At 43.9% G+C, this 23,406-nt stretch overlaps 1 protein-coding gene across 1 annotated transcript in view; it reads left to right on the forward strand.

Annotated features, from left to right (window-relative positions):
• LOC144265519 (NACHT, LRR and PYD domains-containing protein 3-like) overlaps window positions 1–23,406 on the forward strand; it is a 35,050-nt gene that overhangs the window by 5,987 nt on the left and 5,657 nt on the right. Inside the window, 7 exon segments of the mRNA XM_077818164.1 lie at window positions 792–878; window positions 1,282–1,449; window positions 10,519–10,689; window positions 12,429–12,599; window positions 14,515–14,685; window positions 15,810–15,983; window positions 21,906–22,076. Coding sequence (XP_077674290.1) covers window positions 792–878; window positions 1,282–1,449; window positions 10,519–10,689; window positions 12,429–12,599; window positions 14,515–14,685; window positions 15,810–15,983; window positions 21,906–22,076 — 1,113 coding nt within the window.

Genomic DNA, 23,406 nt, shown 5'->3' on the forward strand with positions numbered 1-23,406 from the left:
AATACGTTAAATAAATGCAAAAAGGCAGAACGCTGGACTTAAATAAAGGCAATAAGACAAAGTATTAGGGTGAGAAAATAACTTGTATATTTCACTTACATATGTCTGGGAGGGGGTTATTGTTCCACATACTTTGAGAAATTTTTTTTTTCAAAATTTGTCTCACTGTACTACTTATATACATGTGCTGTCATAAAATGTCCTTGACCCATGCTGCTGCTCTCTGGAGTCAGGACCTAAATAGCTGCCCTTTCTGATAACTGAAATGATGCTAAACTCAGTATAGTGTAATTGGAGTTATGCTTTCTGAAGTTAAATCACTATAAGACTTTAAGTAAAATGCCTCTGATTTTTTTTTATTGCATCTTTAAAAGTGATAAGCAATTAGGGCTTGAGTTTCAGAAGTGCTAAGCGCCAGCATCTCCAGTTGATGTCAATAGAAGTTATGGCTGCTCAGCGTCAGTGAAAACCAGACCCTTATTCAGGAACCGAAAAGCAAATAATCTTTGCAGAGACCACAACTTGCATGAATGCCTAATACAGCATGTGAATGTCCAAATAACCACTGTACTGCAGGTACAGAAAATGAACTGGTTCCACTTAGAATAGGTTGTACAATTTGACTGTGATATTGAAAGTGCATCTTTCTGAGCTCAATATATTTTTCTTTAGGGGAACTTACAATGAACTGCAAATGTAGCAAAATCCATATACTTCATATAGAAGCCCCATTCAAAGTGCCATGTTCAGGAAAGAAATTTAAAAATCTATTTTCCATTTTTTTTTTCTAGGCAAGAACAGGCTGAACCAAATAATTCACCTGTCTACCTGCTGTGTCAAGCACTGAAGGATCCAAACTGCAAATTAAAGATATTGAAGTAAGAAACTTTCATAGAATATCAGGGCTGGAAGGGACCTCAGGAAGTCATCTAGTCCAAACCTCTGCTCAAAGCAGGACCAATCCCCAACTAAATCATCCCAGCCAGGGCTTGGTCAAGCCTGACCTTAAAAACTTCTGAGGAAGGAGATTCCACCACCTCCTTAGGTAATGCATTCCAGTGTTTCACCACCCTCCTAGTGAAAAAGTTTTTCCTAATATCCAACCTAAACCTCCCCCCACTTTCTCCTTTCCCTGTTTTAAAATCTTCTTTTTACTTATATTTTCCCAGGAATTAAGTAACTGTGTAGATGCTAATTAGTCAGTGAGTTGGGGCTACCAGGGAAGGCCACTTATTAGAACAGCCAGAACATGTGTTCTCTCTGTGCTCCATTCTTCTGCAGGTTAGAGAAGTGCAATCTCACAGTTGCTTGTTATAGGGATCTGTCCTCTGCTCTCAGCATTAATCAGACCCTGAGAGAGCTGGACTTGAGCTATAATGACCAGGGAAACCGAGGAGTGCAGGACCTATGTAAGGGACTAAAACATCCAAACTGCAAACACTCAGGTAAGTAGCCACAAGTATATACATAGCCCACCATGTATATGTGGCTAGCTGATTTTAGGTGTATGAGGAGACTGAAAAACAAGTGTGTCTCTAGGACTTAACATGTCAGTAATTCACATTGTGTGTGCAGCCAGGAAGGTTTATAACAGAGAGAATTTAGATAAGAATGAGTTTAAACAAGAGCACTCTGTCTGAACCCCTCTGAACTCAGGGGAAAACAGTTTAAACTTTTTAATAAAGAAAATCAAACACAATGCATTTTCCAAGAAAAATTGGAACATCATATTACTCTTTTTGATAATAGCCTAGTTTAAGTACTTGTTATTTTAAAAGTTATTTTACATTAATTTTCATTTAAAACAAAAGTACAGAGCCCCATGGTATCTGAGAATCCTAAATATCCCAATAGACCTAATTTCTGTCTGACAGGCATCATCCCATGGTGATAGCCTAGTGCATGATAAAACCTTTGAACAAAAACTGGTACGTTTACAAATGGTCTGTGATAAGCTGAAGGGCTGCCATTCTGGAACTGAAGCCAAAGAAATGTGAGTTGTTCCAAAAAGAGAGACTCAATCTGTGATGGGGGTTGGGAATTTCCACTGACAGAAAACTCAAGCTTTGCAGAGCTCGCAGACACTCACAGATGTGCAGAGGTCTGTGGGGCTTTGGTTCAGTTACAGAAGGGTCCTCTTTGGGTTTTCCAAAGGATTTCAATGGTGAGGTGAGAGAAGGAAATGGTTTGACTGCTCAGCAGTGTGAGATTTAGCATTTTTAGAATTGAAATGCTTGTGACTGCTCCTATCTTGGCCTACCCATGTTGCAAAACCCCTTTCATGCTGCAAACAGATGCTAGTGCTTATGATTTGGGGGCAGCGTTGACACAAGAACACAACGGATTTGAAAAGTTGGTGGCTTATTACAGCAAAAATCTAAATTCCCAGGAGAGAAATTATTGCTCCATGCAAAAGGATTTCCTGGCAACGGTTACATCTATAGAATATTTTCATCACTATTTGCATGGGAGGAAGATTATGGTTGGGACAGACCATGCAATCATGAAATGAATGGGCTTTTCAGTTTCAGGAATCCTGAAGGGCAACTTGCCAGGTGGTTGGAAAAACTGCAGTGCTGTGATTTCAAAGTTACGTAAAAGCCTGGGCACAAACGTGGTAAAGCTGACGCCTGTTGATGCCTTGTCCAGTTGGCTGTGTTGAGAGGCTTATTGCAAACACTGCCCTAAGCAGGAGAGCAAGGAATTGGTAACTCACATGCATGAGCGTGCTCAGGAAGAGGTGGCTGTCTCCTGTCTTCCTATAATTTACAGAAGAGCAAATGAACCTTGTTTATCTCCTGGAACCAGTGATACGGGGTTGCAGGAATGAAGTAACTGTGTAGATGCTAATTAGTCAGTGAGTTGGGGCTACCAGGGAAGGCCACTTATTAGAACAGCCAGAACATGTGTTCTCTCTGTGCTCCATTCTTCTGCAGGTTAGAGAATCTCCTGTTTATCTCCTGTAACCAGTGATACGGAGTTGCAGGAATGAACTTTAGAGCAACAGAAAGCTTCCCAAAGAGAGGATCCTGATATCAGAATGGTGCATGATAGAAAAATCCATTGCTAATCTCAGGCTACTTTCCAAGGTGCATCCCCTCACTGTTATACCAATAAAATAAAAACCAGCAGGATCTTATTAAAGGGGAAAAGGCAAAATGCCACATTTATTGTGAATACAGAAAGAATCTTAGTAAGCAGTTAGTTATAGCTATAACATTCCATTCAATTTCACATTGATTCACACATTCATTCATACACACGCACACACACACACAGGTTCTGCAAGGTTGTTATCATAGTTACCAGCCTTAGAGTTGCTCATGCCAAGCCACTGGCCAGGTGGCCTGGACATGAGGAGGGAGCAGGGCCTTGTCAGATGCTCATCTGATGCTCCTGGAAGTTAGTTTGCAGAATCAGACCCCAAAGTTTTCACTTTCTAGAGTCCATTTTTATAGGAATTTCTTCCTATGCCAGTCTATGGGAATTGTTTCATTGTGCTGTTGCTGAATCAATCAGCAGATGGCACATTCCTGACGGCTCCGTGCTGCCAGATGTTATCTTGTTCTTTGGTTCTCCCATTCTTGAGGCTGTTGGGTGGATTCCAGTCTGCCCGCGGGGGTCCTCTGGTTATTTCCACTTGATGCCTTCTTCAGCCAATGGACACTGGATTCTTAGGCTGGCACCTCCCTGATCATTCAGTTATTATCCACACCAAGCATCCATCCACATACATCCTCTATCTCTATTTTAATCACAATTGTTAACAAAGTGAGATGAATACAACAAAAGGGCGGGGAGTCTCTGGGTGCTGTTTCTGTTGTTACAGAGTATTGCTTTGAGGCTCTCTCTGTGTGAGTAGTTGTTGTTACAAAGAATTGCTTTGAGAACAGACTCTGTTTTAGGATGTACTAACACAATTAGCAGCTTGCAAGTTTCACACAGAGAGGGAGAGAAACAGTACCAAAAACCAAGAGACCTCTTAATTAGTAATACCCTGGAATTTAAACTATGGGGAATCAAACTCATTTGTGATTTTAATACAGAACTTCTTTAATATGATCCAACATCACCACAGCACAGTTGAAAGCTAAGTGGTAAAACTTGGAGATTAAAGATGCAATACTGTATGGGAAATGGGAAAAAGACAGGTGAGGGTACAGGTACCAGATCCATTGAAAATTGAGGTTCTGTCATGATTTTAAAACTCCTGGGCATTTTGGGGATGTAAAAACCTTAGCCAAGCTAAGAGAGAATTTCTGTTGGGTAAAATGTAGAAAGGATGCAGAAAATAGGGGCAGGAAATGTGATGCTTATATTGCAAAGAAAGGCCCCAGGAGAGCCCCAAAGCAGCAGTATCTGGTGCAGGAGCCAATGTAGTGTGTTGCTGTTGATGGGCTTGGGCCTTCGTGCCTAGGACAGACTGGTAATCAATATTTGCTTGTAGTGATTTTGTGAATTAATACATGTGCTGAAGCTTCTCCAATAAGAAATCAAGAGGCTGTGACACTAACTGGGGTCCTAGTGAATGAATTCTTCACCGAAATTGGGGTCCCGGGTGAATTGCACAAAGATCAAGAGAGAAACTTTGAATCCAAAGTAGTTCAGCAAATGTATGGGATTCAAAGGATTCACAAAACTCCTCCCGCCCCATCCCACCTACACTCTAATGGGATGGTAGAAAAGCTCAGAAGGACTCTGGGGTTCAGCTGGGTACCCTTGTAAAACATATCCCATTCCTTTTGGTGGCTTATGGAACAGCAGTCAATGAGAATATTGAATGTACCTCAGGACTCCTTGTGGTTGGGCATGAGCTGCAGACCCCAGCAAACCTCTTGTAGGGAGTTCCTGAAGAGGAAGAAAGGGACTTTCACTGTGTAGAAACCCTACAGCCCAAGACTGAGAAGTTCACACCCTTTGCTAGAGAGAATTTGAGGATAGCCTCTGTAAAAAGAAAAGACTATGTTGGAAAGTCATATCGGGACACCTTTTAAAAGCAGGGACTGTGTCTGGCGAACAGAGGACCTACATTCAGAATAAATGTAGAAAGCAATTGAGCTCTGCTAGGAAATAGGTGGCTGAAACAATGGGGATATCACCCAAAATGTAGGCAGAGGGCAAGTTGTCATAAATATAAAGGGAAGGGTAACAACCTTTATGTGTGCAGTAATATAAAATCCCTCCTGGCCAGAGGTTTACCTGAAAGGGGTTAAGAAGCTCAAATAACCTATTTGGCACCTGACCAGAAGGACCAGTGGGGAAAGAAGATACTTTCAAATCTGTGGGGAAAGGCTGTGTTTGTCCTCTTTGTTTGTGTGCTCTCTTGAGCCAGAGAGGGACCAGGGCAGAAAAATTTATCTCTTATAAACAATCAGAAATAAGCATCTAGGATTACAAAAATAGTAAGTAAACCAAGGAAAGGCATTAGATTATCTTTTGTTTTGGCTTGTGAATTTTTCCTATGCTAGAGGGAGGTATGTTCCTGTTTTTTGTAACTTTGAAGTTAAACCTAGAGGGGAATTCTCTGTGTTTTAAATCTTTTTATTTCCCTGTAAAATTACCTTCCATCCTGATTTTACAGAGGTGATTCTTTTACTTTTTTTAAAATAAAATTCTTCTTTTAAGAAGCTGATTGATTTTCAGTGTCCTAAAGACCCAGGGGTTTGGTCTGTGCTCATCTGCACCAATTGGTGAGGATAGTATTCTCAAGCCTCCCCAGGAAAGGGGGTGTAGGAGCTTGGGGGGATATTTTGGGGGGGAAATAGGACTCCAAGTGGTCCTTTCCCTGAATCTTTGTCTAAATCACTTGGTGGTGGCAACGATACTGTCTAAGGACAAGGGAAGGATTTGTGCCTTGGGGAAGTTTTTAACCTAAGCTGGTAGAAATAAGCTTAGGGGGTCTTTCATGTGGGTCCCCACATCTGTCAACCCCAGAGTTCAGAGTGGGAAGGGAAGCTTGACACAAGTCTTGAGTAAAAGCTGAGCCATGTGGCTGAAGGAACCAAATAGTTTCCCTGAAGACTGCTAAAGTGAACATGGGGCTGGGCTATTGATTGGTGGAGCTGTGTGCCGCTGTCTGGGGGAGAAGCAGCAGAAAGTTAGACACACCCAGAGAGATACCTATAGTGTGAGCCTGAGAAAAGCAAAGACAGAACTTTAGGGCTCAGTGCTAGAGCAAGGGTTCTCACACTCCATTACACCACGACCCCCCCTTACCCCCCCCGACAACAAAAATTACTTCATGACCCCGGGAAAGGGGGGACCAAAGCCGAGCCTGCAAAGCTGAAGCCTGAGCCCTGCTGGCCTAGGCTGCGGGGGAACAGAAAATCTTGAGGGTTTCAGCCCTGGGTGGGGGAGCCTGCAAAGCCAAAGCCTGATCCCCACCACCCAGGGCTGAAGCTCTTGGACTGAAGCTTCAGCCCCGGACCCGAGCAAGTCTAATGCCAGCCCCGGCGACCCCATTAAAACAGGGTCATGACCCACTTTGGGGTCCCGACCCACAGTTTGAGAACTCCTGTGCTAGATGAAAGAGGCAAACAACACACTGATGAAACCCTGTTTATTTACAAAGAAATACCTGACTCCTTCATCAATTTCCTCTCCTAACAGAAATGACCCACAGGACTCCAAAAGCCAGCTAACTGCTTGGGTTAAAAGGGGGTAACAATACTATAAGGGAAGCTGGTTGCAACCCCTATGTTGAGGTATCCTAACCTCTTCCAGTAGAAAAGATTCTTGTGCCTTTTTTCTTTTTTTGTAAAGCTCTAACTGCTCCATTGTTTACAGCAGGCCTGAAAGAGTTGCCCAGAGCGTGGTGTGGGAGGCAGAGGTGAAAGTGGGCCAGTAAGGGCCAGTACGGCGGACCGGTCAGAACCGGCTGCCACTACCGGCCCGTAAATGGCCGACGTTAAAGTGCTGCAGCAGCGCTGCTGAACCCTACCGGCAGGGCTGCCGACGGTGGGGAGCAAAAGGAGCGGTGGGCCTGGGGCTCCTGGCTGCTGCTACTGCTGCGGCAGTGGCCGGGATCCCCGGGTCCTTTAAATTGCCTCAAGAGCCCTTGGGCCCTTCAAATCACTGCTGCAGCCCCTGGGCTCCTGGCTGCCGCGGCAGCAGGTAAATCTGGGCACTTACTTTCACCCCTGGTTGGATTAGAAGTGGGCGAGAACCAGATTGCATGTTGGCGCTAGCAACTCATCAACTCTCCCACTATGGTCATTGCATGAAGCAGGATCTCCCACAGTTCCTTGGAAATGTGCAGGTGTGGGAGGGAGAAAGGGCTGAGCTTTCCCATCATGCTCCAACCACCCCTTGGATCCAGCACATATTGCCTGTGGCCCATACAACCCCTTCTTTCCCATCCCGAGATAACAGCCACCTTCTGCTGCAAGCTAACATGGCTAGTACAGTGGCTCAGATGGTAGAAGTCTGTGGTGAAGGTTCAGGTCCTGCTGATACAGTGATTGTTACAGAGGTACAGCATACAACTGGTTTTTCCCTTTGCCTTTTAAAGAATAACTTTGGCAGTTACATACCAAAACTGTGTTATAAAAAAAACATTATTGAAGTTGCAAAATTAAGTAGTTGAAAGTTAGGAAACACCAGAATGAAGGTTGCCTTTGCATCCTTAATTTGGCCACCTTGCGTTTGTGCATTATGAAAAATTAGGTCTGTCAAACAATTAAAAAAATGGATTGTGATTAATCGTTTCAATTGCACTGTTAAACAACAATAGAATACCATTTACTTAAATATTTTTGGATGTTTTCTACATTTTTATATATTGATTTCAGTTACAAGGCAGAATAAAAAGTGTATGGTGCTCACTTTACATTATTATTTTTGATTACAAATATTTGCACTGTAAAAAAGGAAACAAAAGTATTTTTCAATTCACCTCATATAAGTACTGTAGTGCAATCTCTACCGTGAAAGTGCAATTTACAAATATAGAATATTTTTTTCAGGCAACTGCACTCAAAAATAAAACCACGTAAAATTTTAGAACTTACAAGTCCACTCAGTCCTATTTCTTGTTCAGCCAATCACTAAGACAAACAAGTTTGTTTGAATTTATGGGAGATAATTCTGCCTGCTTCTTATTTACAATGTCACCTGAAAGTGAGAACAGGGGTTCACATGGCACTATTGTAGACAGCATTGCAAGATATTTACTTGCCAGATCTGCTCAACATTCATATGCCCCTTCATGCTTTGACCACCATTCCAGAGGACCTCTGGTCCTGTTCACTTATTACCATTTAATTTATTGGTTTGTTCCAAAACCACCTCTAGTGATACCTCAGTCTAGGACAATTCCTCAGATATGTCACTTAAAAAGAATGGCTACAGGTGTGGAAATCTCCCTCACATCCTCTGCAGCGAAGACCAATGTAAAGGATTCTCCACAACAGCCTGTAGTTTACCTGTACTTTATCAACTTCTGTCGTCTCCTCTTTACTAGGAAATAGAATATCCCCTTTAATAAATCCTCCCTTAAGAGGTGTCTCTGTCCAAACCATGTGCTCCACTGCACCTGTCGGCTTTCCCTCCAACCCTCAGTTTAAAATCTCCTCTATGATCTTTTAAATTTTATATGCCAAAAATCTGGTTCTGTTTTGGTTTAGGTGGAGCCCATCCTTCCTGTGCAGGCTCCTCCTTTCCTAAAAGGTTGCACAGTTCGTAAATAAACCAAAATCTCTTCTCTGAACATCATTGTCTCATCCACGCATTGAGACCTTGTGGTTCTGTCTGTCTTATCTGTCTCTGCATGTGGAACTGGAAGCATTTAAAAGAATCCTCCCAAAGAGGTCCTGGACTTTAGACTCTTTCTTACTTAGCAGCCTAAATTTGTCCTCCGGGACCTCTCTACTACCTTTCCCTATGTCCTCTGTGTGACGGGTCAGATCACAGAGACCCCCTTGGGAACTGCCAACTGATGTGCTGAGACGACTCCTGAGCCTGTTTCCCCTGCCAGCTTGGGACTTCAGTGTCCTGCCTGGTTTGAGCCAGACACGCTAGCCTGCTGCAAATCCAGACCCAGGTCTGAACCATGTCCCCTAAAACTGCAGGCTTAACTGAAAACAGCTTAAGATGGGTTCCTGTCTCCATCACTCAGATACCCAAACCCCAAATAAATCTGTTTTACCCTGTATAAAACTTATACAGGGTAAATTCATAAATTGTTCGCCCTCTATAACACTGATAGAGAGATATGCACAGCTGCTCCCCCCACCCCAGGTATTAATACATACTCTGGGTTAATTAGTAAGTAAAAAGTGATTTTATTAAATACAAAAAGTAGGATTTAAGTGGTTCCAAGTAATAACAGACAGAACAAAGTGAATTACCAAGCAAAATAAAACAAAACACGCAAGTCTAAGCCTCATACAGTAAGAAAACTGAATACTGATAAAACCTCTCCCTCAGATGTTTCAATAAGCTTCTATCACAGACTGGACACCTTCCTAGTCTGGGCACAATCCTTTCTACAGCCCTTGTTCCAGCTCAGGAGGTAGCTAGGGGATTTCTCATGATTGCAGCCACCTTTGTTCTGTTCCACCCCCTTATATATCTTTTGCATAAGGCGGGAATCCTTTGTGCCTCTCTGGGTTCCCACCCCTCCTTCTAAATGGAAAAGCGCCAGGTTAAAGATGGATTCCAGTTCAGGTGACATGATCACATGTCACTGTAAGATTTCAAGCCCTCATTCTTCCCAGCCTGATTCACAGGAAGGCCTGCAAGCAAACGGAGCCATCCACAGTCAATTGTCCTGGTTGATGGGAGCCATCAAGATTCCAAACCCCCATTAATGGCCCACACTTTGTATTACTATAGTAGGACCTCAGAGTTATATTTCATATTTCTAGTTTCAGATACAAGAGTGATACATTTATACAAATTGGAGGACCACACTCAGTAGATTATAAGCTTTGTAATGATACTTTACAAAAGACCTTTTGCACAAAGCATATTCCAGTTACATTACATTCACACTCATTAGCATATTTTCATAAAATCATATAGAGTGCAATGTCACAATCCGTACGTTATCTGTCTCTGCATGTGGAACTGGAAGCATTTAAAAGAACAGCCACCGGCTCCTCCTCAGTACTGTACATAAGTCTATTGAGATGTCTTGAAGTCTGCGATCTTCACACCTGGCAAGCAATTGACCATGCGGTTTTCCTGATGATCACAATCCCCAAACTATCTATTTTTCTAATAACTGAATCCCCCATTACTGGTACCTGTCTATACTTAATAATTGGGGTTCCTTAGTGCAAGAGGATACCGTGACGTCAAGTGGAAGGAGAGTCCCAACTGCTGGTTTGTTTCACAGAGAGGAGAGGACTCTGATGTTCTCTTCCCCAAGACTTTCATCCTCCTCAGCAACACAACTCTAACCTTACAGAATAAAGAAAAAAAATCTTTCTAGATGCTTTTTGACCTTAGTGAGTGAAACACAATGAATTGAGCAGAAATAAGTGATTTTCTTCTGTTTATCTCTGGCTGTTGCAGGTTGGAGAGGTGTGGTCTCGCAACTGGTTGTTGTGGGTCTCTCTCCCACATGCTCCGTACCAACCAGACCCTCTCAGAACTGGAGCTGAAGTGGAATCGACTGGGAGATTCAGGAGTGAAACTGCTGTGTGAAGGGCTAAAAAGTCAAAATAGCGGATTGCAAAAAATAGTGTAAGTACCAGCTGGTTTTCTGCAGTCTGAGGCTGCTATACCAAATTACCTGGGAAGGTTGTGCTATGCTTGTCATGGAAGGGTTTTAAGAGCAGGTTACACAAACACTTGCCAGGGATGGTCTAGGTTGACTTAACCCTGCCTCAGCACAGGGGGATGGAATCCCCTGAGGTCCCTTCCAGCCCTACCTTTCTGTGACTCTCAGTGTCGTATTGGTATTGCGCTTAACTTTTTTTTTTAATTTGTGTGACAAGAGTACTCAGAGGGCCCAGTGGAGCCTCACTGTGCTGGGCACTGTATGAACACCAAGGAAGACAGTCTCTTCACTGAAAACTAGACGCTTTTGGGACACAGATCATCTCTCTTGGAGCCTTCTCCTCATGTGATACCACCACAGTTGCAGTCGGTGGAGGAACTTCAGCTAAGCTGGTTTAAAAGGAAGGGATCTAGTGTCTTTTGTGAAGTGCCCTTTATTCTTGAACATGCTGTCCTGAACCCTTAGGTCTGATAACTCAGGTTTGGTGATTTTCAGAGCATGCTGTAAGACTCAATTTTCTTGGGCTTTCCCTCATTGGTATTAGTAGTACCATAGCGCCTAGGAGTCCTGGTTTTGGACTGAGACTCCATTGTGCTAGGTGCTGTACAAACAGAACACTCAGGGGTAGGGGGCTTTAGGAAAATTAGTTAGGACAGTGGCTCTCAACCTTTCCAGACCTCTGAACCCCTTTCAGGAGTCTGATGTGTCTTGTTTTTAAGTTTCACCTCACTTAAAAACTACTTGCTTACAAAAATCAGACATAACAATGCAAAAATGTCACAACACACTATTACTGCAAAATTGCTGATTTTCTCATTTTTACCATATAATTATAAAATCAACTGGAATATAAATATTGTATTTGCATTTCAGTGTATAGTATATCGAGCAGTATAAACAGGTCATTGTTTGTATGAAACTGAGGGTATGTCTTCACTACCCGCCGGCTCGGCGGGTAGCGATCAATCTATGGGGATCGATTTATCGCATCTCGTCTAGACGTGATAAATCAATGCCTGTACTCCACCTCGGCAGGAGGAGTAAGTGGAGTCGACGGGGGAGCCCCCGCAGTCGACTCGCTGCTGTGGGGACGGCCAGGTAACTCGAACTAAGATACTCCGACTTCAGCTACGCGAATAGCGTAGCGGAAGTTGCGTATCTTAGTTCGAACCTCCCCCCCAAGTGTAGCCAAGGCCTGACTTTGCTAGTGCTTTTTATGTAGCCTGTTGTAAAAACTAGGCAAATATCTCGACGAGTTGATATACTCTGGAAGACCTCTGTGTACGCTCAGGGGTACACGTACCCCTGGTTGAGAACCACTGGGTTCGGAAGTAGTTGTTTTCTGATGGATGGATTACATGGATAATTTATGCAGAGAAGTGAGTGAATTAGAGGATGGATAAGTCTATATACTATGTTGACATATACCAAGCCTATGTACTCGGGCGGCTAGCCTGTACCTCTGCTGACTGTACCACCACAGCTGCATTAATTTGAGTGTCCTAGCTCTGCTTGAGTTACTATGGGTACAACTGCACAAGCAGGGAATCACACCTCCAGTCCCATAGTGCAGACATAGCCTATGATTCTCCCAGTATCACAGCACCGGCATGTTATTGCCTGAGAAAAGTTCCTCTCTAGAAGTCCAGTGAGATGTTGACAGGAAAGACAGAGTTAGTTATTTTCCATCTCTCTCTCGCAGATTGTGGGGTTGCGAACTTACAGCTGATTGCTGTGGGGAGCTCTCCTCTGTTCTCACTACCAGAAAGACCCTGACTGAGGTTAACCTGAATTTAAATGAACTGGGCGATTCTGGTGTGAGGCGGCTGTGTACGGGGCTGAAACATCCAGACTGCAAACTGCAGAAACTGTGGTAAGAATTTTCATGCGTCCTTTAAGAATCTGACAGGATGTGTAGCTGGTGTGTGTTGCCAGATCCCTTCAGGTACCTGATATGAAGGACACCCTTCAGGCACGGGTATGTGTAGCTATGAGCCATCTGCCAATAACCTTCTGTCCACCCTTGCGCATGGGTCATGGCACTGTCCGGTTTCCCACTCTCTTCCCTGTTGGAGGAGCCAGTGAGCTTCAGATTCTCTCTGTCAGTGCGCACTCACCTTCCTGAACCCTCGTGAGGAGGGAGGTCGCTGGGGCCTCACTGAGCAGGGTGGGAGGAGATGCAGCAGCTCCTTTCCCCTTCTGAAATGATCAGTTGCTGATGGCTCCACTTCTCCCCCTCCGCAGTGCCCTGCAGGGAGTCGGCCTTGTCCCATTCAGAGTGGGAAGGGTGGGGAGAGAGAATGAGTAAACCATGCATGAAGGCACGAGGTGGGGGAGGCATATCTGAGTGAAGGGTGTTTGCTTTAGATCAGTGATGCGCCTGAAATATCCAGTTAGCCCATGGAAGAGTCTCCTCACCGATATGTTAGTAGCTCTATTACTTGGGACATTAAAAAATTGTCCAGACAAAACAAGTGTCTTGTAGGCAAAAATCCCTCATTGGCAGGGGGTAACCAGGTTAGCTAATGGAGGCTGTTGATTTACGAGCCAGGGGCGACACATGGGAGGGGTGAAGTGGGTCATGTGACTGCCCGCGCATTGGCATGGCCCACACTGGCCCCTCCCCTAGGCTCCGAATCTAATGTGCTGGGGAGAAGAGGAAGGGGTGATGACAGATCACTCTTCCTCCCACACAAAACTTTGATGTGAAACAGCCACAACTAGAGGCAGCCTCTGACATTTGCTGGGATGGACCTGCTATACCCAACTTCTTTGAAGTACGTGGGAGATATCTGTATTAATTTTGTCTGTGTGAGAGTTTGGTTATTGTATTGCTTGCTAAATGGTAACCAAGACAATGATTGTAGATGGCCCCAATTGCTGGTACTCACATGGAGGATGGAGGTGTTAATTCCTTTGAAGTTCACCTCCACCAGTGTGGAATCAGGGGATTTGGCTGGGTGAGTGAGGTCCCATCTTGTGAACTCCATGGGGTCCAGCAGGAAGACTTGCATGAAGAGCTTGAAAGTGTATAAACGCTGAGCCTCTGAGACAGAGGATGCAGAAGGTCTGCAGAGTAGCAGGCTATAAGGCCCCCAGGAGAACAAGATGTGGGGAGGGGTAATCAAGGCTATGTCAGGCCTACATCAGTCATGAGGGAGATGCTAAGCCTAGGTAAGACGTGTATAGGGTGTTAATAGTTTTTACTCTTTTCCTCCCAGTTTATGTTCCTATGGATGGATAAATAATACTTTGTTTCAGACAAGCTGTTCAGAGGCACTACATTTTCATAATGATCTGGACTCCCGAAGGGAAGTCTATAGCAGGGGCTAAAACCCAGTTAGATGTGTTGAGGAAACACAGCTGGTGAACAGGAGTTGGTGGTTGACTTTTTCTGACCATGAAATGACATCTCTCAGGGGAAATGATTGTGGGGCGGAGAGAGAGGGGTGAATGGGAAGAACCACGGGGTGGCCATCAATCCATCCTAAATTTTGGCTGTCTGTGGAAAGGGCTAAGGTCTGTGCTGCTTAGACAGGAAGTCAAACTCCAAAGTTTTTTGTTAACTGGCCAATGGCAGAATTTTGAGGTCTAGACAGCTGGACCATTCTTAATGCTGACTGGACAACAGTGAAGGGTGAGTGATGTGGCTTAAGTGGGAAGCCACAATCAAGCTGGCTTCTTATTAGTCTCAGTGCTCATTGGCTAGGGAGATGGGCTAGAAGGCAATTTTACTTCTTAAAACAAAAGCTGTGATCATGTCCTCTCTGTGCTACTCTCTCCTGCAGGTTAGATAAGTGCGGTCTCACAGCCAACTGTTGTGGGGTGCTCTCCTCTGTTCTCAGCACCAGCCAGACCTTGATAGAACTGAGCCTGAACTTGAATAAACTGGGCGATGCCGGGGTGAAGCAATTGTGTAAGGGACTGAGACATCCAGACTGTAAACTGCAGACACTGGGGTAAGCGTTTACAGGCTTTACTTTATGTGAAGAGTTTGCAGGTCATGTGTGATGCCATCTCCTTTCAGGTACACAGAGATTCTGAAAGCTGAGAATGTCTCCAGCACTTGACATATCACTGGCCCGCAACATGGGTGCAGCCTGTAAGATGTTGTTCTGTTTGGAAATGATGAATTTTAAAAAGATGGTCTTGAATTGAAGAATTGGATCTGACACTTCTCAATCTTGGGTTTAAATATTATTGTCTCATGCACTGAAGGAATCCTCTAGCCTGGGTATGAGACTGATGGACTGGGGATAACGCTGCTTATAAAAGCCATCGAGGGCAGTGAAACTCTTAGAATTGTGTCACCCAAACTCTTTACCCCCTGAACTCCATCACAGTCCTCGTTACCTACCTCTGTGTTATAGCCAGTAGTTCTCTGTCTCTCTCAGCTTGGTGGGGGGAGGGGATAGGGTGACCAGATAGCAACTGTGAAAAATCGGGACGGGGGTGAGGGGCAATAGGAGCCCATATAAAAAAAAAGCCCCAAATATCGGGACTGTCCCTATAAAATCGGGACATCTGGTCACCCTAGGAGGGGAGAACCTGCTAATTTGGAGGGTTTCATTGGCAATCCTTCTTTCTGTACTGAACTGCTTGTTCCTTGCCCACCCCACCCTACACACACATCAGCAGTTCATACCTGTCCCTTAGGGTTAATGGTGCAGTTGGAATCCTGCATTCCAGGTGCAGATGAGGCACGCTACCTAAAAATGTTAAAGATCTGGTCCCCACCCTATCAGAAAGCATTGTGGACCAATGGACACCTCTCAATGGGCACTGAGTAGATGGGCTGAAGTCCCAGCAATTATCAGGGTCAAGTGGCTGGACTTGACTCTCCCCCTACCCTCAGCCCCAAGTCTCACAACACTATTTTCTGTGCTCAGACCTATGCTTCTGTTTTATGTAGCAATTTAATACAGTGTTTGCATCTTTACAGCATCCTACAAGAGCAATATCATTTAATCTACACTTCCAGAACGAATAAACTCTTTCTAGACTCCCATTGACATCAGTAGATTAAAAACTGAGCAGGGAAGAAATGAGAAGTAATTTTCCTCTTTGTTTTTGGTTCCTGCAGTTTGTTTAGGTGTGATCTCACAGCTGATTGTTGTGGGGATCTCTCTTCTGCTCTTGGTATGAATCAGGTCCTGACAGAGCTGGACCTGAAGTGGAATCGCCAACTGGGAGATTCAGGAGTGAAGGTGCTTTGTGAAAGACTGAAACATCCAGGCTGCAGACTTAAGAAAATAAGGTAACAGCGGTGTCTGTTAGTTAGTCTGTGCCTGCTAAAATAATACCATCATAATTTTAGCTCATGCAATTAGCATTACAGTACCACATTGCATGCACTGCCAATACTGGACTAGCACCACTACCCTTCCTGCGGAAGGGAGAGAGACTCACTGCCGTACAGTTTGGTCATATTTTACTAGATTAAAAAATGGCTAGAGAACCAGCGGTGAGTGTCTCATACCAACTCTGGCTGCAGCATCAAGATTTTTTTTTTAAAAACTCCTAATCTTGGTTGTGTGGGATGCCATGAAAAGGTTTTATCTCTGCCATAGCATCCGCAAAATCTCAGACAGGTTAGTTCCCGGTGGTAGATAGTCTGATAAATCCAGCCTGTCTCATTTTAGTAGCAGACCTGAGTCCTTCCTGTTGTGAGGAAACTACTTTGCACACAAGATTGATCAAATTAAGGACTGGCCCTCTGCTTCATTGGTGGCAGAACAAAGTTTTGAGGGAACAAATGGTCTTTTGCTAGAGTTTCAGCCAGTGATGCTCCCTCAGGTATTGGAGGTATTGAGTGAGCGATGTTTCAGCCTGTACTTTGGATTTATGGCTTTCCAGGCTGGTGAAAGCCTCTGAGGAAGTACTTGGGTCCCTCACTTATGGAGATTGTCAATACCTCTCTGCCTGTTGCTTTGAAGGAGGCATTACTCAATACAGACAATCTTGCTAATTATTGACCAGTATCGTAGAATCATTGAAGATTAGGGTTGGAAGAGACCTCAGGAGGCCATCCAGTCCAACCCCCTGCTCAAAGCAGGACAAACACCAACTAAATCATCCCAGCCAGGGCTTTGTCAAGCTGGGCCTTAAAAACTTCTAAGGATGGAGATTCCACCACCTCCCTTGGTAACCCATTCCAGTGCTTCACCACCCTCTTAGTGAAATAGTGTTTCCTAATATCCAACCTAGACCTGCCGCACAGTAACTTGAGACCATTGCTCCTCGTTCTGTCATCTGCGACCACTGAGAACAGCCTAGCTCCATCCTCTTTAGAACCCCCCTTCAGGTAGTTGAAGGCTGCTATCAAATCCCCCCTTACTTTTCTCTTCTGCAGACTAAATAAGCCCCTCCTCTGAAATCATGTGCCCCAGCCCCCTAATAATTTCCATTGCCCTACACTGGACTCTTTCCAATTGGTCCACATCTGTTCTGTAGTGGGGGGCCCAAAACTGGACGCAATACTCCAGATGTGGCCTCACAAGTAGAGGGGACTAATCACTTCCCTCCATCTGCTGGCAATGCTCCTGTGCAGCCCAATATGCCGTAAGCCTTATTGGCAACAAGGGCACACTGCTGACTCTTATCCACCTTCTCATCCAGTGTGATCCTCAGGTCCTTTTCTGAAGAACTGCTGCCTAGCCATTCGGTCCCTAGTCTGTAGTGATGCATGGGATTCTTCCTTCCTAAGTGCAGGACTCTGCACTTCTCCTTGTTGAACCTCATCAGATTTCTTTTGGCCCAATCCTCTAATTTGTCTAGGTCCCTCTGTATCCTATCCCTACCCTCCAGCGTATCTACCTCTCCTCCCAGTTTAGTGTCATCTGCAAATTTGCTGAGGGTGCAGTCCACACCATCCTCCAGATCATTAATGAAGATATTGAACAAAACTGGCCCCAGGACCAATCCTTGGGGCACTCCACTTGATACTGGCTGCCAACTAGATATCGAGCTGTTGATCACTACCCGTTGAGCCCGACAATCTAGCCAGCTTTCTATCCACCTTATAGTCCATTCATCCAGCCCATACTTTTTTAACTTGCTGGCAAGAATACTGTGGGAGACTGTAACAAAAGCTTTGCTAAAGTCAAGGAATAATATGTCCACTGCTTTCCCCTCATCCACAGAGCCAGTTATCTCATCATAGAAGGCAATTAGATTAGTCAGGCATGACTTGCCCTTGGTGAATCCATGCTCACAGTTCCTGATCACTTTCCTGTCCCCTAAGTGCTTCAAAATTGATTTCTTGAAGACCTGCTCCATGATTTTTCCAGGGACTGAGGTGGTGCTGACTAGCCTGTAGTTCCCAGGAACCTCCTTCTTCCCTTTTTTAAAGATGGACACTACATTAGCCTTTTTCCAGTCGTCCAGGACCTCCCCCGATCACCATGAGTTTTCAAAGATAATGGCCAATGGCTCTGCAATCACATCCGCCAACTCCTTTATCACCCTCAGATGCAGTGCATCCAGCCCCATGGACTTGTGCTCGTCCAGCTTTTCTAAATAGTCATGAACCACTTCTTTCTCCACAGAGGGCTAGTCACCTCCTCCCCATACTGTGCTGCCCAGTGCAGTAGTCTGGGAGCTGACCTTGTTCGTGAAGACAGAGGCAAAAAAAGCATTGAGTACATTAGCTTTTTCCACATCCCCTATCACTAGGTTGCCTCTCACATTCAGTAAGGGGCCCACACTTTGCTTGACCTTCTTCTTGTTGCTAACATACCTGAAGAAACCCTTGTTGTTACTCTTAACGTCCCTTGCTAGCTGCAACTCCAGGTGTGATTTGGCCTTCCTGATTTCACTCCTGCATGCCTGAGCAGTATTTTTATACTCCTCCCTGGTCATTTGTCCAGTCTTCCACTTCTTGTAATCTTCTTTTTTGTGTTTAAGATCAGCAAGGATTTCACTGTTAAGCCAAGCTGGTCGCCTGCCATATTTACTATTCTTTCTCTTCACTGGTTTCATTCTTTTCTCTCAGATCTCAACAAGTAGTTGTGGTCTATTGCTCCTCTTCTGTTACCCGCACAAATTTTCTGTCACTCACACACTGTAGGGGCACCTACTTTTACCTGTTTTTGGGGTTCAGGCATAACCCTGTTAATTTGAATACCCACCCGTACCCAATTCCTAGGCCTCAGGGCGTAACTTCCTGCGGGTTGGCAGGACCTTTTACCAGTGAAGGAGCCTTACACAGTAATATCTTTACTCTATTTATTAACAGTTACCAAGCAAGCCGAATACACACGCTAAGCACACAATGCTATGCTCACCAATCCTGATCAGGCAGGTGAACTTTCCCTGTTGGCCAGGCAAGGTCAGTCTCATCTGGGTTCTGGTTGCTGCACATCACGGTTGTGCAGAGGATTCTTAGCAGCTCTGGTCTTAGGCTGTATTTTGGGGGTGAGTTCTTCTTCCAGGTCTTTCCTTCTTATTCTTCTTCTTTTCCTTCTTTTCCCCTCTGCTGGTCTCCTTCTTGGATCCCAGTTTATATAGTGAAACTTGAGTCCTGCTTAGCTATACCTTAACAAATTACTTTACTAAAATTTTACTAACCAATTCTGATATATTGTAACATAATTCTCTAACCAATTATATCCCACCACCTTCATTGATTTACATCTAGAAAAATTAATTATACAGCAGACAGAAACAATTAAAGAACCAGACACAGACCATACAGACAAACAATAGGGAAGTGGGGACCATAATGACAAAACAATAAAAAAATGGGGATTTCACAGCCCCCACTATTGATAAGTGCTTTCTTGTCAGACAGAATGCATCAAATCAAGTTTTTCTTTAACCATCTTAAGATCTGTTTCTTTATCTGGTGATAGTGGGTGCCATTAGGACTGGGTCTCTTTTTCTTAACAGCCTGATATTACACTATTTTAATGTAATTTGGATAGAATGAGAGGATGTGACTTTCTGCTACTCAGCTAATAGCTGTGGCTCTTTCAATCTGGTTGCAGACAAAGGCCGTAGGCTTTTAGGACTTACAATACGGCTACAGACCTTATAATATGCTGCAGGAAAAGGGCCTGATCCTTACAGTTTCCTGAAGAGCTCTTAGGTGTGGGGTGCCATGTGGGGCCATTCTGTCACCCATCTTGTTCAGTGTGTCAGTGGGGCAGTGAGGAGGGTCTAGTGAAGAGGCATGGGGTTTGGTGTTTTCAATATTCTGATGACATCCAGCTACAAGTCTTTCTTCCATCTAACTCAGATGATACAGTTCAGTGCTTCAGCCAGAGTCTAGACTAGATTGTGGCATGAATGGGAGCAAGCTGGCAGAAGCTTAACCCAGACAAGACTGAGGTGATGATGGTAGATTGGGGGAAGAAGATGGAGGACGCATTTGAGATAATATCAATTCCTTTGATTGGAGGAGAACGTCTGCTGTTAGTTTCTAGGGTTTGTAACTTAGGGATAGTTCTAGACCCCAGCTGCTGTTTGATGATCATGTTACAGCAGTGACTCAGTAAGCTTTCTATCATCTGTGTCTGGCTAGCAGGTTACAACCCTTCCTTTTGGATGTAGGCCTTGCCATTGCTATCCATACTTCTGTTCTTTCAAAATCAGACTATTACAATATGCTCTGTAGGGTTACACCTTAACCCATTGAGAGTCTAAAGCTGGTGTAGAATGGGGTATCTCGATTGGGAGCACATGACACCAGGGCTCCGGGATCTCCACTGGCTGCTCTTTGGTCTCCAGGTGGAGTTTCAGAGTATGGATTATGACCTGTAAAGCCCTACAAGGCCTAGGACTGGTCTGCCTGAGGGATCACCTCTATCCCCAGGCCAGACTGCCACAGCCATGCTCAGCAGAGGCACCTCAGCTGGATCCCCCTTTATAAAAGGATGGGGTGGGGGTGGCTGGCAGGCCGTTCTCTGGTGGGCTCTGGGACTTGCTGCCCCTGCTTGGTTGGAAGTAGCTTGAATTGGGTGACTTTCTGGGTATGCTTCAAAAAACATCTGTAGGGTTTTTGCAGAGGGCTGAAGATACGCTTCCCAGAATGATAAAGGGGTGGAAAGGAGTTTTTATAAGTGGCCGAGTTCCTGTTGAAATGATTACTTGACTGCTGCTGCTGCTGGTTTGTTAAGGCATATCAAGCCTTGGACAGGTGCCTTTTTTCAGTTATTAATTAAATTGAAATAAAGGAAATTAGCAATACATGATCAGGAATCAAAATATGCACTTTGAGAGAGATGCTGAAAAGGACCGATGCACTTTACTAGCACTTCCCTGCTTTTTTCATTTGGACGTAATAACGTTTTCTCCAAGTGTGGAAAGATAACAAAGATATTGTGGATCCCAAAAGAAAACAAAGAATACTGCAGTAGAACAACCAAGGCACGTGCATCATTGCTGCACTCAGTTGGGCTTCTTTATACTTAGATTTGCTTTGATAAAATTCATTTCAGTAGGCATTGTGTCAAGACTCACTTACACCAATCTAGAGTCTTTACATAGAGGTAACTGGATGTAACATACACAGAGGAAACAAGATGTAAGCTAAAGTAGTGTTGAAATATGTTTCTCTCATTAAAACAAGGAGTGCTGGTTTTCAACAATTATTCACTGCCACAAAACTTCGGTAGTGTAGTGTTAAGGGTCACTGCTCGTGTTTTGTACCTTTCCAAAATGTCAAATGCACCTTTGAAAACCAGGAGATAAAGAGTGAGGTGCATAGTCATCAGGTAGCTTGTCTCTGGGTGTGAGGGATGTTGACTTCTGCAACATAAGGCTCACAGTTTTAGCAATGAGGAACATTTCTGGAGAAAGAGAGCTGATACAGAAGCTGTGACTCCATCTGCTTAGCCAGAAGGGAACAAGAGTTCTGTGCAGCAATGAGAGAGGTGTAAGCCAGTTTTCCAGCCACATCCTTCTGCAGGTTGATTCCCCAGCCCTTTTGTTATGACCTACAGTCAACACCTCATTCACAGAATTTCACTTGTGGAATACACGGAAAATGACTTAACAGGTGCATGTGGCAAGGAATCCACTGAGAGGACTTTTATTGCTTACTGTCACATGGCTTCCTGCTGGAGCCCTGTGACTTATCTCTACATCCAGGAATAAGAATCTGTCTAGACACCTATTGATGTCAGTGGGAGAAAGAAATAAGGAGTAACTTCCCTCTCAATATTTTTACCTCTTGTAGATTTTCTTGGTGCAATCTTACAGCTGATTGTTGTAGCAATCTCTCCACTGTTCTCAGTACAAATCAGATCCTGACAGAGCTGGACCTCGGGGAGAACAATCTGGGATATTCAGGTTTGAAGCTGCTGTGTGAAAAACTGAAAGACCAAAATTGCAAGCTCAGGAAAATAAGGTAAGTAACAATCGGCTTCCTTTTAGTGTCTTTTAAAATAATACAATCCTGATTCTCACTTTTGCTACTAGGATTGCAATATTACAATGGATGCAGTACCAACCCTCGATCAGCACCACTAACCTGCATGGGGAAGAGAAGAGAGAGTCGGGGCTGTGTTGATCGGCCATCTTTAGGCAGACCAAAAGTGTGTTCATATACTAGATGTTATATATACTAGATGTCATATACTGGAACATGAGGTTCTAACATCAAAATCTGCTCCATTTATATTTTCCTCAGAAAGGTAGATGCAGAACGCAAGTCTGGGATCCTGTCATCATTTAAAATAACCCTCTTCCTTCATTCCTCTCATTTATCGCCATGAGGATAATTAATTCTGGGACAAAGTTGGAAGGGAAAAAGAAAGACTCAAAGAAAGAGAGAAAGCAGGGACAAATAGGTCAGGATTGTCTGTCAGGTAGCCCAGTTTCTTCATTCTTTAGTGCAAGCCTGTCCCTCTCTCTAGGCAGCAGCCCTCACAGATGTTAGCAGCACTGGCAAGTGTAGTTAAAACAGACATCAGGAACATGAAGAGCTTGGTTCAGCATACATGCCAGGCAGTTATAAATTGTTGTAATGTTCCTTTGTTCACAAAATTTCAGACAACTAGCTTAGTTCCCTGTAAATCCAGCATGACACTCAGCTACGTGTTCTAAATCTACAAATACAAGAGGACGTTATGAAAAAAATGATGAAAGATGGACTCAGATAAAGGGAGATAAATTCTGTGGAGACTTTGGGCTAGTACAATTATTGATACATTAAAAAACACCCCACGAGGCAAAAATGGAATATTAAAGCTGAAAAGTTAAGCTCTTAAAGTTTAGGAAATGCCAGAATTGAAGTTGCTTTTACAATGTTAATTCAGCTCCTGGTGTGTAGGCATCGTGATAAAACCTTTAATTATGTGATCACAAATTCTTTTTATTTTCTACAGGCTCCTTGCCTCATTAAGTGCACAGGATAGATAGTGTTACTGAATGGACAGTCATTCGATGTTCCTTGTTAGCGTTTTAATAGACTTGTTCAAAGTACATAATCTTTTTTTAAGATATGGTTTTCTTTTGAGACTTCTTTGAGGAAAAGAGAACAACTTGTAATGTGTGTTCCTCTTGTACATATGTCAGAGTTAAGGCTGTATAAGGCTGTAATAGTTTATGAAGCCTTGTGTGTAGTGGAAGGAGGATAGCAATAGGTAAGAATTAATACATTTTTATACTGATGTTGTTAGAGAAACAAAAGTGTTTTATTTTGTTTTTATTTCCTAGCTTTTCAGCACTGGAGAAAA

The sequence above is a fragment of the Eretmochelys imbricata genome, chromosome 6 (assembly GCF_965152235.1).
Source record: "Eretmochelys imbricata isolate rEreImb1 chromosome 6, rEreImb1.hap1, whole genome shotgun sequence".
NCBI classification, from domain to species: domain Eukaryota; kingdom Metazoa; phylum Chordata; order Testudines; family Cheloniidae; genus Eretmochelys; species Eretmochelys imbricata.